This window comes from Neomonachus schauinslandi, chromosome 12, assembly GCF_002201575.2.
Source record: "Neomonachus schauinslandi chromosome 12, ASM220157v2, whole genome shotgun sequence".
NCBI classification, from domain to species: Eukaryota; Metazoa; Chordata; class Mammalia; order Carnivora; family Phocidae; genus Neomonachus; species Neomonachus schauinslandi.
Genome location: NC_058414.1, coordinates 82,650,877 through 82,669,097, shown reverse-complemented (window position 1 = coordinate 82,669,097; position 18,221 = coordinate 82,650,877). Strand labels below are relative to the sequence as shown.

The 18,221-nt window shown below is 40.1% G+C and overlaps 1 protein-coding gene across 4 annotated transcripts in view; it reads right to left on the bottom strand.

Annotated features, from left to right (window-relative positions):
* The window catches only part of CALU (calumenin), a 30,788-nt gene that overhangs the window by 5,443 nt on the left and 7,124 nt on the right, over positions 1-18,221 (bottom strand). The window contains exons 1-5 of one of the 4 annotated variants that reach the window (XM_044920197.1): positions 15,612-15,624; positions 15,204-15,435; positions 9,658-9,851; positions 5,419-5,585; positions 4,677-4,737 (exon numbers count right to left, since the gene is read on the bottom strand). In XM_044920197.1, coding sequence (XP_044776132.1) covers positions 4,677-4,737; positions 5,419-5,585; positions 9,658-9,851; positions 15,204-15,435; positions 15,612-15,624 — 667 coding nt within the window. Of the gene's footprint in view, positions 1-4,676; positions 4,738-5,418; positions 5,586-9,390; positions 9,585-9,657; positions 9,852-15,203; positions 15,436-15,611; positions 15,625-18,221 lie in introns of those variants that run through there. The other 3 variants (XM_044920198.1, XM_021699421.2, XM_021699422.2) reach the window with 3 other exon arrangements.

Below are 18,221 nucleotides of genomic sequence, written 5' to 3'. Positions count from 1 at the left end.
TATCTTTTAAAGTTGGTTTGCTCAGGAGCACCTGGGTGGCTCAGTCGCTTAAGCATCCGACTCTTGATTTCGGCTCGGGTCATGATCTCAGGGTTGTGGGATCGAGCCCAGAGTCAGGTTCTGTGCTGGGCATGAAGTCTGCTTAGGATTCTCTCTCTCCCTCTGCTCCTCGCACCAGCGCCCCCCCCCATAAATAAATAAATAATAAAGTTGGTTTGTTCAAATTACTTATATGAATGCTAGTAGGTAAGAAGTTGCTATGGTAAAACAAACAAATAAAAAAAGAAGTTGCTACGGTATTTAAATCTTACTAGATTTATTTATGAGTTAAAGTACTTTAAAATTCAGTATTTACAACCAAGAGAAATTATTCTTTACAACCGTTTAAACTTCTACTTAGGGGCACCTGAGTGGCTCGGTTAAGTGTCTGCCTTTGGCTCAGGTCCTGGGATGGAGTCCTGCCTTGCTCCCTGCTCCAAGGGGTCTGCTTCTCCCTCTGCCCCTACCTCCCTCCTGCTCTTGCTCTCAGATACATAAAATCTTTAAAAAAATATAAACTTCTACTTAAATACTGTAGATGCCAACTTTAAAATGTAAGGGAATACTGTTTGTCAAAATTCTTTTAGAATGATGTGAGTGAAGAAGTCTGAAGACTCCCGAGTTTACATCAAAGTATATGTGCATTTCACGCAAGCTATGGGAACATACCTTATATACGTCTAAATAGTTTCTAGCAGTTCTAAGCACAGGTAGTTATTTAGTCGTGATAAAGGTAATTCATATGTTGAAACCCACAAAGAGGGGGTGGTTCCAGCAGCACGGCCCACGGCACAAATCTGAACCCAAGCTAGCCTGCACTTAGGGGGTACACCACACTGCCAAGGAAATTTAACATACACCAGTCACAATTCTCCCAACTCAGCTTTAGCAGCTTACCTGACCCCAGAACACAAGACCTGCTAGCCTTATAAGGAAACCCCTGACCTTCTAGCCAATCACGCCCTGTTTCTGTGTTGCTTCTTCTCATGCCCAAAATCCCTTGGGAAAAGTGCTCCGCTGCTTTTCGGCACTGCACTACCCAATCCATGGGCTGTTTCCCTTGAATAAAGGATAGACTCGTTACTAAGCTGTATTACTGTCATTTGACAGTTGGTACTGTCATTTTCCTGAGTTTGAGCGCTAAGAGTAGACCTACCTTTTTTTTTAAACAAAGGAGGAATACCTGACAGCAGGACTTGACAGTTCTTTCTCTATGCTACAGCACATTCAGAAAATGTAGTATTTGTACGATCCACTGGGCCAGTGGCCTGCCTTAGCTCTCCTGTGGGTCAAGAACTTTCACAGTAATGGGCGCCTGGGTGGCTCAGTCATTAGGCGTCTGCCTTCAGCTCAGGTCATGATCCCAGGGTCCTGGGATCGAGCCCCACATTGGGCTCCTTGCTCCGCGGGAAGCCTGCTTCTCCCTCTCACATTCCCCCTGCTAGTGTTCCCTCTCTTGCTGTCTCTTTCTCTGTCAAATAAATAAATAAAAATCTTTAAAAAAAAGTAAGTACATTTTGGGGCGCCTGGGTGGCTCAGTCGTTAAGCGTCTGCCTTTGGCTCAGGTCACGATCCCAGGGTCCTGGGATCGAGCCCCGCATCGGGCTCCCTGCTCAGCGGGAAGCCTGCTTCTCCCTCTCCCACTCCCCCTGCTTGTGTTCCCTCTCTCGCTGTGTCTCTCTGTCAAATAAATAAATAAAATCTTTAAAAAAAAAAAAAAAAAGAACTTTCACAGTACACACATGAGGAAATTCTGAATTAGAGAGAGAATACATGTATACTTAAAAGACATACTTTTATTATATTTATTTTTTTTTTTTAAGATTTTATTTACTTATTTGAGAGAAAAAAGCAAGCGAGGGAGCAAGGGGAGGAGCAGAGGGAGAGGGACAAGCAGACTCCATGCTGAGCCCAGAGCCCAACGAGGGGCTCAATCTCATGACCCTGAGATCATGACCAGAGCCAAAATCACGAGTCGGATGCCTGAGCCACCCAGGCACCCCTTAAAAGACCTACTTTTAACAGAAGCTAGAATATACGACATACTGAGTACATTTTAAAGCTAGATAAGTAAAGATAACAATACTACTATAGAATTTTCTATTCAAAAAGGATTCAGTCCTTTTAATATAATCTGAGATTATGTTAAAAAAAGTTTTTAGAGTGGGCGCCTGGGTGGCTCAGTTGGTTAAGTGACTGCCTTCGGCTCAGGTCATGATCCTGGAGTCCCTGGATCGAGTCCCTGGATCGAGTCCCGCATCGGGCTCCCTGCTCGGCAGGGAGTCTGCTTCTCCCTCTGACCCTCCTCCCTCTCATGCTCTCTGTCTCTCATTCTCTCGGTCTCAAATAAATAAAATCTTTAAAAAAAAAAAAAAAAGTTTTTAGAGATACATAACCCAGTGCTTACAGATGAAATGAGATGATGATTGGGATTTTCTTCAGAAAAAAAAAAGAAGTAGATAAAGATTTAAAAGGACTGGCCATGGGCTGATGGCTGTTAGGGCTGGGCACAGGCGCATGGGGGTTCATTATGCTATTCTATCTAATTTTGTGTATGTTTGCAATGTTCTATAACAAATTTATTTATTTATTTTAAAGATTGTATTTATTTATTTGACAGAGAGAGACAGAAAGTGCACAAGCAGGGGGAGCGGCAGACAGAGGGAGAGGGAGAAGCAGGCTCCCCACTGAGCAGAAAGCCCGACACAGGGCTCGATCCCAGGACTCTGGGATCAAGACCCAAGCTGAAGGTAGACACCTAACCAACTAAGCCACCCAGGAGCCCCTATAACAAATTTAAAGAATAAAAATATTTAACAGTATAACTCCAGGGACTTCTTATTAATGCTAAATGTAAGAAACAATGACCATTTGTTTATGATCTCTTTCCTCAACAGAGTACATCCCCAGAAACTGGAAGATACTGTTTGGGAGACTTTCAGATTTACAAAGCCCAGCATCCCCAGTGTAAAAATATTTACATTAGTTGATGATTTGCAAAAAAAAGCAACAAACATACATACACAGACTTGATAGTTTTAATAGTTTCAAAATACAATTCCTCTGCCCTTGGATCTGTATGATAGGGATGTAGAAAGAAATATCTCCTTATTTGACCTCAGTGCTTGATAAATGATGGTACTTAACAGTTATAAAACTTAATTCCGGGCGCCTGGGTGGCTCAGTCGGTTAAGCGACTGCCTTCGGCTCAGGTCATGATCCCAGGGTCCTGGGATCGAGTCCCACATCGGGCTCCCTGCTCTGCGTGGAGCCTGCTTCTCCCTCTCCCACTCCCCCTGCTTGTGTTCCCTCTCTCGCTGTGTCTCTGTCAAATAAATAAAAATCTTTAAAAAAAAAAAAAAACAAAAAACTTAATTCCTCTCCTCTGGAGGTTCAAATAAGTTCCTCAGTTTTAGCAATGAAGATAAAATGGCAAAAGAATGAAAGGATAAAATATTAAATATTTAAAGGTAGAAATAGTCAACTTTGAAACAGGCTCCCAGACATTTATTTCCACTGTGCTGATGAACTCCATTAAAAATAATCATTTTGGTTAAAAAAAAAAAAAAAATCTATCTTCTGCTCGTCCCTCTTTCTCTAAAAAACTCAAAACACATCACTGAGTCTTTGAAGAACAGAATGGTAAATATTCAGGGAGTAATTCAACTGGAATAACCCTAGATATAAATAGCAAGTATAATTAGATAAAATCTGAGAAAAGAAATAACTTGTTTAATTCAAGGGACAGGTGAAAAAAAAGGAGATAGAAGACCTAGACAGAAAACACAAACAGAAAACCATGGAAAGGAGCAAAGAAAGGCTCTAAGAGAAATCAGCAACTCGTGGTCGCTTATTCACCCACCGATCTCTTTTATTCTATTCCCTATCTTCTTCTCTTGGGTTTCCTAATGCCAGCCTAGGCTCCCTGCAACTCTTTACTGTCAATTCCACAGGCATCTGGGATGTACTGTATCACTGCTATCCAATATGGTAGCCCCTGGCCACACGGAGCTATCAAGAACTTGAAATGTGGCTGGTCTGAACTGAGATGTACTGTAAGTGTAAAATATGCTTTTGAAGACAGTATGAAAAAAAATCCTTAATTTACATGGATAACATGTTGAAAGTATAGTATTTTAGAATATTAGGCTAAATAAAATATATTGAAAATAATCATGTTTTGGGGCAACTGGGCGGCTCAGTCAGTTGAGCATCTACCTTCAGCTCAGGTCATGATCCCAGGGTCCTGGGATCAAGCCCCATATCGGGCTCCCTGCTCAGCGGGAAGCCTGCTTCTCCCTGGGCCTCTGCCTGCCATTCCCCCTGCTTGTACTCTCATTCTCTCTGTCAAATAAATAAAATCTTTAAAAAAAAAAAAAAAAGAAAAGAATCATGTTTTAAAGAAACTTTTTTTTTTGATGTGGCCATTAGAAAAGTAAAAATACATATGTGGCTCACATGTACATTTTGATTGGACAGTGCTGCTATAGATACTTTATCATGACCCACTATTCCTCATACTGGTCTGGCCTTAATGATGTGCTACGAGTTGACCCATGGGTAAATTATTTCTATGGGCAAACACACTTCCATAGCTTCTCAGCTTCTCCTAGGAAAAACAGTAGAAACAGACTTACCAATATACTCTTCAAGGTCTATGAAACCATCAGCATTCTTATCTATATCCTCCATTGTTTCCTAGACAGAAGAGGAGACAAAGTTAGTATCTGGATGAAATTTAGGCAATAATTTAGCATTCATTAAAACACACACACACAAGGACGCCTGTGTGGCTCATCAGTTGGGTGTCTGCCTTGGGCTCAGGTTGTGACCCCAGGGTCCTGGGATCGAGTCCCACATTGGGCTCCTTGCTCAGCTGGGAGCCTGCTTCTCCCTCTGCCTGCCGCTCCCCCTGCTTGTGTGCTCTCTCTCTGACAAACAGATAAATAAAATCTTAAACCCCCTCCCACCACACATATGTATATGTGTGGGTATGGTTAAAGAGCTTAGAGCTTACTTCAAAATAAAAGCAAGCCAGGGGCACCTGGGTGGCTCAGTTGGTTAAGCCACTGCCTTCGGCTCAGGTCATGATCCTGGAGTCCCTGGATCGAGTCCCCGGATCGAGTCCCGCATCGGGCTCCCTGCTCGGCAGGGAGTCTGCTTCTCCCTCTCCCGCTCCCCCCTCTTGTGCTCTCTCTCTTTCTCTCTCTCAAATAAATAAATAAAATCTTTAAAAAAAAAAAAAAGATTAAAAAAATTTAAAAAAAAATAAAAGCAAGCCATTCTTCCAGATACAGAGTAAAGAATAAAGAGGAAAAATAGTATAAGCAACAAAAAGAGAAACTGAGTTTCCATTGAGAATCACTGCTCTCCACCAACCTGCACTACTATGTCTTTCATGTAGTCATACTCCTCAGGGTGCAGGAAAGCTGTGAATTCCTCCTTTGTGGCAATGAGGTCTCCATCCTTGTCTGCCATTTTAAACCTCCGCTCATCTCTAACCATCATTTGTTTATAGTTAAATCCATCATCAGGGTCTGGATCATCTAGAAAACAAAATGTTTAAGTCCAATCTTAAGACTGCCACAAAACATGAAAATGTGTGGGCTGAGGAATCAATTTCCAAGAAAGATAAACCAAGCAATGAAGAAATAACAGGTAAAATTGTAACAGTGTGAAAACATTTTGGTAATCAAAGTCAGGTGCAATGTAAATGTGTGCCACTCCAATGGAACCCTGGCTCCTTAGCTATGTGACCTATTACATGACGCTTCGCTGTTTTTGGTGTTAAGGCTACTAGAAGGTTCAAGCTTTCTGGTTATATCTGAGAGACAGTGGTAGTCTAAAGCCATACAATTTGGGTTTGAATCCTAAACTCTACCACCTCCTAACTGTGTGACTGTGTGCAACTTAATTGTGCTTCAATCTACTCATCCGAATAATGAAGATAATAGTGGTGCCGGCTGCACAGGGCTGTCAGGAGTTGTGAATGAGCAAATAAATCTAAGTGCTTAGAACAGTGCCTGGCATAGAGTTGGCTCCCAATAAATGTTAGCTATTGCTATTTTTATTAACATTAGGCTCCCATTGAGAAGCTAGATATCAAAGGCCTCCTATCTCATATTAAGGCCACTTTGATTCAAACAACAGAATATTACCCTCTGAAAGATCACACTTTAGTTTTTTCAGCCAACTCAGAGATCTACCATGAGTCACAAGTACTGTTTGCCACCCCCTTCCCCCCACTTATGTAAGATTCTAGAACGCAAAACTAATCCAGCGTTACAGAAAATAGGTCAGGGGTTGCCCAGAGATAGGGGATGGGGAAGGTGAGCAGGATTATAAAGGGACATGAGGAAACTTTTTGGGGTGATGGATATATTCATTTATCTTGATTGTAGTGATGGGTTCACTGGTATATACCTATGGCAAAACTCATCAATTGTGCATTTTAAATACGTGCAGTGTACTATTTATCAATTATACCTCAATGAAGCTGTTACAAAAATTAAACATTAGATTACAACCAAATTGAAGTTGGACCTATCCATCTGTTAGGATGCTGAACTACATAAGCAGTAGTTATTTAGTCTCTACATAACAATCTAGAAGAATAAAATTCAGTTTGTTTAAGTTGAAAAAATGTGAAGGAGTTATCTGTAGGAAAAACAAAACAAATGAATAAAAAAACCCTGATTCAATCTGCTGTGTGGACCAAAAGGTAACATGTGAAGATATTATGAATGTAAAAGACACCACATTAAAGCTAAGAAACAATTTTTCCTACAACACATCCATCAGATAAAAAAAAGATATGGCACTAGTTTTATAAAAAGACCCACAGGGGCCCTTTAACAGTAACATCACACTGCTGATTTCTGATATAGAGTTCAATCCTTCCATACTTTAAGCACAGTTTTGAAAACAAACTACTGCTCCATTTTGAGAGTTGGGCAGTTTGAAGCTTCATTCTTCGTTAAGTGTCAAAATTCAGTAAGACGGCTTATTCAATCATGAGTATACGTGATACTCAAAACCGTAACAGGTCGAACATGGAGAATTTAAGGAAAATACACCACTTTTTTAAGATACTAAGTCATCTTTCTAAACAAAGTTTCAGTCCTAACTACACAACAAAAATAAAGATAATAGAAGGGGCGCCTGGGTGGCTCAGTTGTTAAGCGTCTGCCTTCGGCTCAGGTCATGATCCCAGGGTCCTGGGTTCGAGCCCCACATCAGGCTCCCTGCTCAGCGGGAAGCCTGCTTCTCTCTCCCACTCGCCCTGCTTGTGTTCCCTCTCTCACTGGCTGTCTCTCTCTGTCAAATAAATAAAATCTTAAAAAAAAAAAAGATAATAGAAGACAACTTATATATTAAGACTAGATTCTTAACAAAGAGCCCTCCTCACTGCCTTAGGGTAAAACATGGTGACTGCAATCATGTAGCCTGATAACATGCACACACATAAAGATGAAAAAGGAAGACAAAAAACTTTTATTTTTAATAACTAAACTCATGTGTTTGCTGTCATTGCTTGGAGTGCCAGATCTACCCTAAGTACCAGTTTACTGTGCTATCCAGCCTGCATCATTTTGGGTAGGCTCTTGATCTAGTTTTGGTAGAGCCAGAATGGATCTTAGTATTTCTTATTTCACTTGTGGCAGAGACAGCGTTAACCCTCCTTTTGTGGAAAGCAGATTCATTAAGACAGATTTTAATTAAAAGCTAAGATTATTTATGCCTGAACTCAAAAACTGAATCAAGAACATACTCTCACAAAAATCCCCTCAGCACTTCTGTAAGCCACCTCATTACCCCAGCACTAACCACCCACATGCCTTGAGGGAAAGATGCCTTATAAAGATATTGCTTTTCTAGCAAGTGCTTCAGCTTATGCAGTCTCAGTAGAAATACCCATTACATTGAATCATTTGACCTATGAGAGCAGAAGAGCTCTCAACAGATTTTTATGCACATAATCATACAAAGAGTTTAAGATTCATTCTGGATAGCAAGTGAGTGCCTAGGTCTGAACGGGAGATTTATTAACACACCATTTTGTTTAGATCACCAATAGCCTACCCTTCACTCTATTTTTATAAGTCCAAATAAATCAGGAGGGTGTTGGCTTTCAGCCAGAAAGCAAGAAGCATGGGGTGCCTCTCCATCTGCATTGACTTTTTAATACACATGTTCTTAATTGGGTGAAGGATATGTTTGGTTCTTGGCTAAGTGTCAAGCATGAAGAGAGACTGCCACTTTAGTCTTAGGAATGAGAACAAGCCCAACACAGAAATAAAAGTCTCTTCACTAGAAATGCATGCAGTCCTGTAATTAACACAGACAGCTGGCTATCCAGTAGGGGAAACAGACCATTATACACTCACTGCTTGTTAATCAGTGGTGGAGAATGCCTGCTTTAACCCAGAAATTTGCCTAATTTCCAGGATAGAAATGCAAGAAGTAACACTTATACATTCTTATCTCAAATTGTAACCAAGTAGAGGAATCTCACTAACAAAAACATCCTAAGTCATCAACTCTGTAAGATTGCCACCTAGCATTCAGCAACAGGCAAGTGTAATAAGGAAAAGAAAATTACTAACAGGTGGCCCAAGCACACAAGCTACCTAAATCAACAGAAAGCAATCAAAGTCACATTTATTTGCCTTGAAGCATTTGCATAGCAGGCTGATAAACTCGTGTGCCAGAGAAAACAAATGGGAAATTTTCATTTCTAAACTTCGGTAGGCAGACATACTAAAATAAAACAGTTAAATTTTATCAAGGAAAGCTATTATATTTGATATTTATTTTATTAAGGAAAGACAGTAATCTTCCTATTCTCACCAGATAAAGGAGTCTAATTTGGTTTGAATTTCAGGTCCAATACTTTAAAAAAAATTTTATTTAAATTCAATTTAGTTAATATATAGTGTATTATTACTTTTGGGGTAGGATTTAGTGATTCATCAGTTGCATAAAACACCCATCAGGTCCAATACTTTAATGTGACCATGTCAAGAGACATCTCAAAGTCTCTTGCTTTGCATTACTGAAACAATGCAGCCTTTTAGCTGAGATCTACCCCAAAAAATGGTCTCTGAGGGATCACAGAAAGAAAAATTGGTAAAATATCTGAAATGCTAAAGATGTAGAAGATGCCAGACCTTAGAAAGCCAAAATTAAATACTTAATATACACATTTAAAGTTAATAAAATAAAGGGAAATCAGTTCAGCACTGGACTATTTAAAATAAGCACCATTTCTTCCTTTCCTTCACTGTGTGACCCATTTGTTTCTTTGACTCAAGACCACAGTCTCTATCAGGCTGACATCTTGCCCCTTACCCAGGTAAGTGCCATAAGTCACGTTTCTGTACTCATCCCAGGAGATTAAGCCGTCTTGATTCATATCAAATTCGTGCCATTGGTTTTCAACATTGTCATATATGTATTTCTTCTGGGCATGCTTAATCCAGGATTTCAGCTCCCCCTCCGTCACAAACCCATCTTTATCCACGTCTATTTTATCTACAATCATTCTACAAGACAAAACAGTTACGTTTCAAGGTGCCAGCTCCATAAGGCTTTTTCCCCCAGATAGTAGGGACCTACCTAAAACGTAGCCGTAGGTGGCATTTTTATACTCCTCCCAGGAAACGAGGCCGTCCTCATTGAGGTCATGCCCCTTCCACTGTCGCTCTACATCCTCGTAAATCCAGCGCTTTTGTGCAAATTTAATCCAGTCTTTGAGCTCATCCACAGTGACAAACCCGTCCTTGTCGCCATCTATTTTACTTACAATCTTTCTGTAGAAAATGCAGAGAAATCCAGCAAGAGGTTAAAGGGACACAAGGCTCTACACCTAGCCAGGCGTGTGCTGTAACTAGAGGTGTTGCCCAGGGCTAAAGCATGGACATAAAAAAAAAGTCTCCAAAAAACCTTCCAGACAAGCAACTGAAAATATTTCTCATAAATGGCCTGTTACTGGTCTGAAATGAGCCATCTAGATGAGGCAAGCACAGTCCATGGCTGGTGCACTTACATGCAAAAGCAAACCCAGTCAAGCAAACCCAGTCTCATCCCCTTAGACCCGGGTAGGTTACAGCCAGCGGCCAGAATTCAGGAGTGAATACCCATCCCTATCTGGATTCTCCATTCTTTGTATCAAAAAACACGCAAATCTTTATGTTTTTCTTTATTGCTTTTAGGAGAATCTCAATTTCTTGGTAAATAATCACAATCACTGATACGGTTTTCTAAAAAATTCAAAAATTTAAACCAGACTTTTAATTCAGTTGCTTTAAAAAAAAAAAAAAAGGAACACTTTTGTTAAAAATATAAAGATACAAAGATAGTTCTGGGATCACTTATATCTCAAGATTTAAAAACAGAAACCAAAAAACCAACACATACACACATACACACACACCCCCAAACAGAGGGAAAAAAAAATCCACAAAGTTACACAAAGCCAGAAGGACAGACGCATGCTTATTCTAAAAAAATAGCTAGCAGCTAATTATACATTATGTTGGACTTTCACATATAACCACAAAAACAGAGAACTCTGAGGAAATGATGTGGTAAGAATGTCTGCCCCGACATATGTGAGCTTAGGAGAATGTTAATAAGCTGAGAGGGTGAGGATACAGATGATAAAGCAAAACTACAAAGCTAAAGAATCAATATACTTCACTCTTCATGAGCTTTTCTTCCAGGTTTGCCATCTCAAGTTTAACTTAAGAATTTTGAAATATGTGCATGACATGAAAACCTCTGAAGATGCAACCACTCATTTATAGAGGTACAGACAACCTATGTAAAGTCACCCAAGTAAGTAGCCCAGTTTGGAATGGGAACTTCAAATCAAAACATCCAAGAGGGGGCGCCTGGGTGGCTCAGTCATTAAGCGTCTGCCTTTGGCTCAGGTCATGATCCCAGGGTCCTGGGATCGAGCCCCACATCGAGCCCCGCACTGGGCTCCCTGCTCTGCGGGAGGCGTGCTTCTCCCTCTCCCACTCCCCCTGCTTGTGTTCCCTCTCTTGCTGTGTCTCTGTCAAATAAATAAAAATCTTAAAAAAAAAAAAAAAAAATCCAAGAGATTTGAAATCTTGGCATACTCCTATGCCCTATTATTTGCAGGATTGAAAAAGACTGTCACTTGGTAGCAAATGTCTTTTCCCACTATGCATTTTATGAATACAACATTGGAAAATGATTAAAATCACAGAGTACTAGTGACACTATGAAAAGAAATTCATCTTGATATTTGGTATGCTGTTAGCCTTAACTGTCTAGTACTTAAACTCTGTAATTTAACAAGCATTTTCCTTCAGGGAATGTGTAATCTAGCTTTTGCTCTAAAATGTTAATAGAGGGGCGCCTGGGTGGCTCAGTCGTTAAGCGTCTGCCTTCAGCTCAGGTCATGCATGATCCCAGGGTCCTGGGATTGAGCCCCGCAGAGGGCTCTCTGCTCAGCGGGAAGCCTGCTTCTCCCTCTTCCACTCCCCCTGCTCGTGTTCCCTCTCTCGCTGTGTCTCTGTCAAATAAAATCTTAAAAAAAAAAAAAAAAGTTAATAGAAAAGGTAAAGCAGTAAGAAGCCATATCTTAAATACCCTCCTCTATCTACATAAGCATAAGACAATTTTTTTTTTTTTTTAAGATTTTATTTATTTATTTGACAGAGAGAGACACAGCGAGAGAGAGAGCACAAGCAGGGGGAGTGGGAGAGGGAGAAGCAGGCTTCCCGCGGAGTAGGGAGCCCGATGCGGGACTCGATCCCAGGACCCTGGGATCATGACCTGAGCCGAAGGCAGACGCTTAACAACTGAGCCACCCAGGCGCCCCAAGACAAATTTTTTTTTTGCAACTTTAACCCTGGAGAGTTTAAAAAAATATTAACACATTAAGTTCTACCAGTATTAAAAACCTGCATTATCTAAAATGGAACCCAGTTTATATCCAAATGGTATTGACTACCAATACTGCCATTGTACCGTTAAGAAAAAAAGGGTAAGGTATCAGAATGCCTCCCAGTCTCAAATGAAAATTTTAAACTATTATAAATAGCCTGAAGAGAAGGATCATTCAGATAAAGAAGCATATGACTGCTCAAGATGGGCTTTTGTTAATGAAGTTGGCTGAATGCCACTCTATTTATTCCAAAGAAATATCTCAAATGCTTTAACACAGAGGTTGGCAAACTTTTTCTGAAAAGGGATAGATAGTAAATATTTCTTATTTTGTCGGCCACATATGGTTTGTTACATATCTCTACATTTTAATAACCATTTAAAAATATAAAAGCCATTCTTATCTTGCTGGCCATCCAGCCTGCAGGCAGCTGTGAAAGTACACTGGAAGTGGGTATGTCCTATTTTAGGCACTAAGCTCTAAACTCTGATCTTTTAAAGCCTCTGCAAATTTATGAAGCTAATGGTGTTGTTTTCCTGTGACACTGAAGAACGCTATAGATGTAGTTATGATGCCACCAAATAAACATTTCAGGATAGACACAATGTACTTAGTGGACCTTATGTTATTTCTCCTAAGAGGTAACACATGCCTCTACATTTCAAGAGTCAAAATGCAAATCCTTTCTGTTTGTTGTTGTTGTTTTTTAAGTGAACCTGAGTAAATAGGCTCCAGGAGGATTCATAATATTCCTGAAATTTTTAGCATGCAAAATTTAATACATATTCATATATGTACTTTTCTGAGGTAGAGTCCTTTGCTTTCCTTAGACTCTCAAAGGGGTTGGCCTGTGATGATGAACTGCTCTAGTTCATTTCTAAGGCAAATATACCAAGGGTGAAAACTTTTAATATTAAGAACCACCACCTCAAAACAAATAAACCTCATTTGAAGGACACATAAATGAAAATTAAGTACACTTAAGACTTCTTTGGGTGGCAGGGGGAGAATACACACATAAGAAAAAATGTTCTATTTGTCAACATTCTTAAGAAAAAGGGAAAACTATATTAAATGTTTTTAGATATTACTGAAGATTTTAAAATAGTAGTGAATTTTTGCAACTACAGGTGTAAACAATGATCTTCTCTCCTAATCACTTGTCTTCTATATAGGCAGAAGGGGTGGGGTGGGGAATCTGTTGTCCCCAACGTTTGGTGTGCAGTCACCTATCAAAACAATGTTTAGAAATGCCACAATGAATCGGTTTAAAAAAAAAAAAAAAAAGAAAGTTCATCTGGAATCCTTGCTTCCATAGTACATCACCTTATTTCTCATTATCTCCAAAATTTAGAAGCAAATAGTATTCATTCATACTTTCTATGAAAAGCATTATTTTAACCATCTTATTCTAATCAAATATAGAGTCTGCTCATATGTTGACCTTTTGCTATTTACTAACGACAAAAAGGAACATTCTCTCTACTGACAACTGCTAGCAGAGCTATTCCACTACCTGCAGAGAGCCAGAATATACTGACTGACACCAAGGCTAAAGGCCCTTCATTATTTAAGAGTAATTCTGTGAAGAGCCATGTGCAGACCCAAATGTGGATCGGACATGCACATTATTAACAGGTAAGACATGAAGACCAAAACACCTTCATGCATCCCTATTTTTAGCCCAAATGTTAGCACAGTTAGAAGATTAAAATTAAAAGTGAGCGTGGTCTCTTAAAGTTAGAAAAGTAACCTAATAGAAGACTGACTCTTTAATGTATTTGTTTTTTTCTATTTTCAAATGTTTGAAGATAGTTTCTCATTCTACATAGCAAAATCTTTTGAGTATTTCTGTCAGTGTTTAAGAATAAAATATTGTACCCTTCAGTTAGCAGATAATCCAATGAAAGGATAAAATAAATTTATTCTGAAGTATCACCCAAAACAAACTTTGTTATGTTTTTTTTTTTTTTAAAAACATTTTATATATTTATTTGGCAGAGAGAGAGCGCACAAGCGGGGGAATGGCAGGCAGAGGGAGAAACAGGCTCCCCGCCGAGCAGGGAGCTCAACATGGGACTCGATCCCAGGACCCTGGGATCATGACCTGAGGCAAGGGCAGACGCTTAACCGACTAAGCCACCCAGGCGTCCCTCTGTAATGTCTTCTACTCATAGGACTATCCATGATGACAAAATACTTCTGGAAATTCTTATGTGGTACAACTTTCCAAACAAATCGCTTAAATATAGTTCAGAAAGTTACACCAATGGTGCTCATTAAGGAGAAAATGTTCACTAAATTAATCCGCATTTCCTCAAAAAGGCTTTGGATGAGCCAAAAAAAAAAAAAAAAGACATTCCTAGATCCTCAGAAATAATCAACTGGGATTCCACCAAATCAACTCACTAGGTAAAAAGATGCCTCCTGAGAGCCACAGAACCCAACTATGGCCCAGCTGTTATTAAAACAGCAACTCACAGGGGCACCTGGGTGGCTCAGTCATTAAGCGTCTGCCTTCAGCTCAGGTCATGATCCCAGGGTCCTAGGATCAAGCCCCGCATCGGGCTCCCTGCTTGGCAGGAAGCCTACTTCTCCCTCTCCCACTCCCCCTGCTTGTGTTCCTGCTCTTGCTGTGTCTCTGTCAAATAAATAAATAAAATCTTAAAAACAAAACAAAAAAACCCAGCAACTCACACTCTGACATTAAGAACATTACTTATTACAATCTTCTAAAAGGCAAGATTGGTTTGCTTTTGTTTTTTACTAAGCAAATATCTGAGAATGAAAACAAAGAAGGTGAAGGACATTCTCAGAAATCACAAACTGTATAGAAATTAGCCCAGGGTTCTCATTTGCAGTTTATTATCCACTCAAAGGCTTGGCTTGGGAAACAATGAATAATAGGTCACGGATCATTTTTAAAAATTAAAAGCATCAGGGATGAGATGCCCCCCATGTAATGTTCCTTTGGAAAGAAGATGCAGTTCGATCTGGGTCCTGTAGCATTTGGTACTTTTACGAAAAATGACTTTGCTTTGTAGAATGAGGTAAACTGTTACTCAGTGGAGAAATGTATGAAAGCAAGCAATTAAATTTTAGTGGTAGGAATTCTGTGGTTAGCTTTCAGAAGAATGTAGTTCAAAAGAGTTTTACTGGGTGGCCAAGTCAGAAGAGAAAAAAAGAATGAGTTGATTTACAAAGAAATGTCATTACGTTAGCCCCCTGAGAGCTGGCACCTTACCCAAGCCTTTCCTTGCTCTCTTCTGGTGTCAGCTGATCAAAGGTCTTCGCTTCTTCAGCACCCAAGAAGGCATCATGGTCATAATCAAAACTCTGAGCATCATTGTGAACTTTGTCGCTAAGCTGAGGTTCATGGTGTACACGGTCCTTCTTTTCTGTGGGCTTGCTCAAGGCAAAGGCCGTGCACAGGGACAGGCACATAAGAAACTGTCGCAGGTCCATGATAATTAGATCTTAAAGAAAAACAAAGGTTAGTTAATTCAGGAAGCAGTGTGCTCTGTAATTAAATAAGAAATTAAAACTCATATCCAGTTATTATTCTGATATTATCCCAAATATTATTACTTAATCCATAAAATAAGAATGGTAGAATATCAGACTTTCCAATTTTATGGTGAGAAATTTTCACCAGTTTCCTTCATCTGATTGGAAGCTGACATGGAATCAGTTAAAATATCCACCTTGTAAGTAGGCTCCCTTTTAAAAACACAAAAGTAGGGCGCCTGGGTGGCTCAGATGGTTAAGCGTCTGCCTTCAGCTCAGGTCATGATCCCAGGGTCCTGGGATCGAGCCCCACATCGGGCTCCTGGCTCAGCCGGGAGTCTGCTTCTCCCTCTCCCTCTGCCTCTCCCACTGCTCATGCTTTCTCTCTCTCTGTATCTCTGTGTCTCAAATGAATAAATAAAATCTTTAAAAAAAAAAAAAAGATTAAAAACACAAAAGTAGAACATTAACCCTCTTGCCCAAGTTCTTAAGACTTAAAAGCAAAAAGACCAACATTTTTTTTTTATTAAAAGATTTTATTTGAGAGAGAGAGAGAGCACAAGAGGGAGGAGTGGGAGAGGGAGGAACAGACCTCCAGCTGAGCAGGGAGCCCGATGCGGGACTCGATCCTGGGACCCTGGGATCATGACCTGAGCCGAAGGCAGTCACTTAACCAACTGAGCCACCCAGGCGCCCCACAAAAAGACCAACATTTAAATTCAGACCTACTGACTCCAAATAACTTTACTTTTGTATTGTATCAGGGGTCTGGTCTTTAAAACTGGCTGGTTATTAGGATCACCAAAGCAGCTTTAAAAAAATTTCCCCTACTGAATTAGAATCTCTGAAGTTTTAAACGTTTCTCAGGTGATTCCGGTGATCATTAGATTAGGAACCACGAAATATTTGAGATCAGTTGTCCTGTATACAGCAACAAGTTGTCTCCCATATTCACGCTCAACCTCAAACCACCTTCAAAGATCAAACCATTCAGATGGTACGGTAATGGAGAACAACTGCTTTAGCATTCCTTACTTATACTGGGTTTCCCAAACTTGCCCAGGCATAAGGATGCTTGGAGTACTGTTCAAAGTACAGATCCCTGGGTCCTACTCCATACTTTCAGAATCTCGGCAGTCACAGCTGACTCTAATGAACAAGCACAAGGCTGGAACACTTTATCAAAAAATGTTGACCAAAAAATTGCAGAGAAGCTGCAGGATGGTAACTTGTTTAGCATACTCTACAGATTCCCCAGAATATCGTCTAGAGAGGTTATGGTCTTAGAGAAAAAAAACTATAAAATTAAAAACCAAGAGGAAAGGTTTTCCGAATTTTCATATTTTAACTCTTTGACCAGTAGAACATGGATTCTGAATGCCTTTCCCCCTGTAGTGAGTCAGTTTTTGTAAATTCACAAAATCTCTTAACTCATTTCCACTTGTAACCAATGGCTCCCTTACTGGATAGGCAGGTGGTTATTAGGCATGAGGCTTGTTTGTGGGTTAAACCGTGTCCCCCAAAAAGATATATATCCTGAAGTCCTAACCCCAGTACCCGTGAATGTGACCTTGGAAACAGGATCTTTGCAGATGTAATTAAGTTAAAATGAGGTCATTTTGGAGTAGAGGGTGGGCTCTAATCCAATGATTGATATAAAAGGAGGGAAATTTAGACAGTCACACAGAGAAGAGAATGCCAAGTTATGAAGAGGCAGAGATTGGAATGATGCATCTGCAAGTCAAGGAATATCAAGGATTCCAGGCAACCCCAGAGGCTAGGAAGAGGGAAGGAAGGATCCTCCCCTAGAGCCTTCAGACAGAGCATAGCTCTGCCAACACCTTGATTTCTAACTTCTAGCCTCTAGAACTATGAGAGAATACATATCTGACCTTTTAAGCCACCCAGTTTGTGGCAATTTGTTACAGCAGCCCTAGGAAACTAATAAAAGGCTCAGTACAGAGGACCACTGTATCACATGAAAGGTAAATGCATTGCCTTACCCTAATTTGCAGATTAAGCTAGACAGACTTCACCTTCCCCAGGATGTCACTAGTGGAACCATCTAGTCCAAGGGCTCACAATTTATATGTAAATATTTTTAAAAACATGAATTCTTTCAGCATAACTTTTAACTTAGTGGTTCTCAATCTAGACTATACCCTAGAATCACCCAAAGACTTTTAAGAAAATATGATCACTAAATCCCACCCCTAACTTAATATTTTTAAAAGGCAGCCAGGCTAAGAACCACTATTTTAACTAACCTCTCAAACAGCCATAGTAATATCTTAAGAAATTTGACCTGAGAGATGCCTGGGTGGCTCAGCCGGTTAAGCATCAGCCTTCAGCCCAGGTCATGATCCCAGGGTTGTGGGATCGAGTCCCACATCAGGCTCCCCGCTCAACATGGAGTCTGTTTGTCCCTCTCTCTCTGCCCCTCCCCCTGCTCGTGCACACGTGCTCTCAAATAAATAAAATCTTAAAAAAAAATAAAGCTGCAATCATACAAACACCCCTATCTATCTTGTTTCTTCCTGATTAAGAATTATTTCTCTTAGGGGTGCCTGGCTGGCTCAGTCTGCCTTCAGCTCAGATCGTGATCCCAGGGTGCTGGGATCGAGCCCCGCATCAGGCTCCTCGCTCAGCGGAAAGCCTGCTTCTCCCACTGCCTGCGGCTCCTCCTGCTTGTGCTCTCTCTGACAAATTAAATAAATAAATAAATAAATAAATAAATAAATAAATAAATAAATAA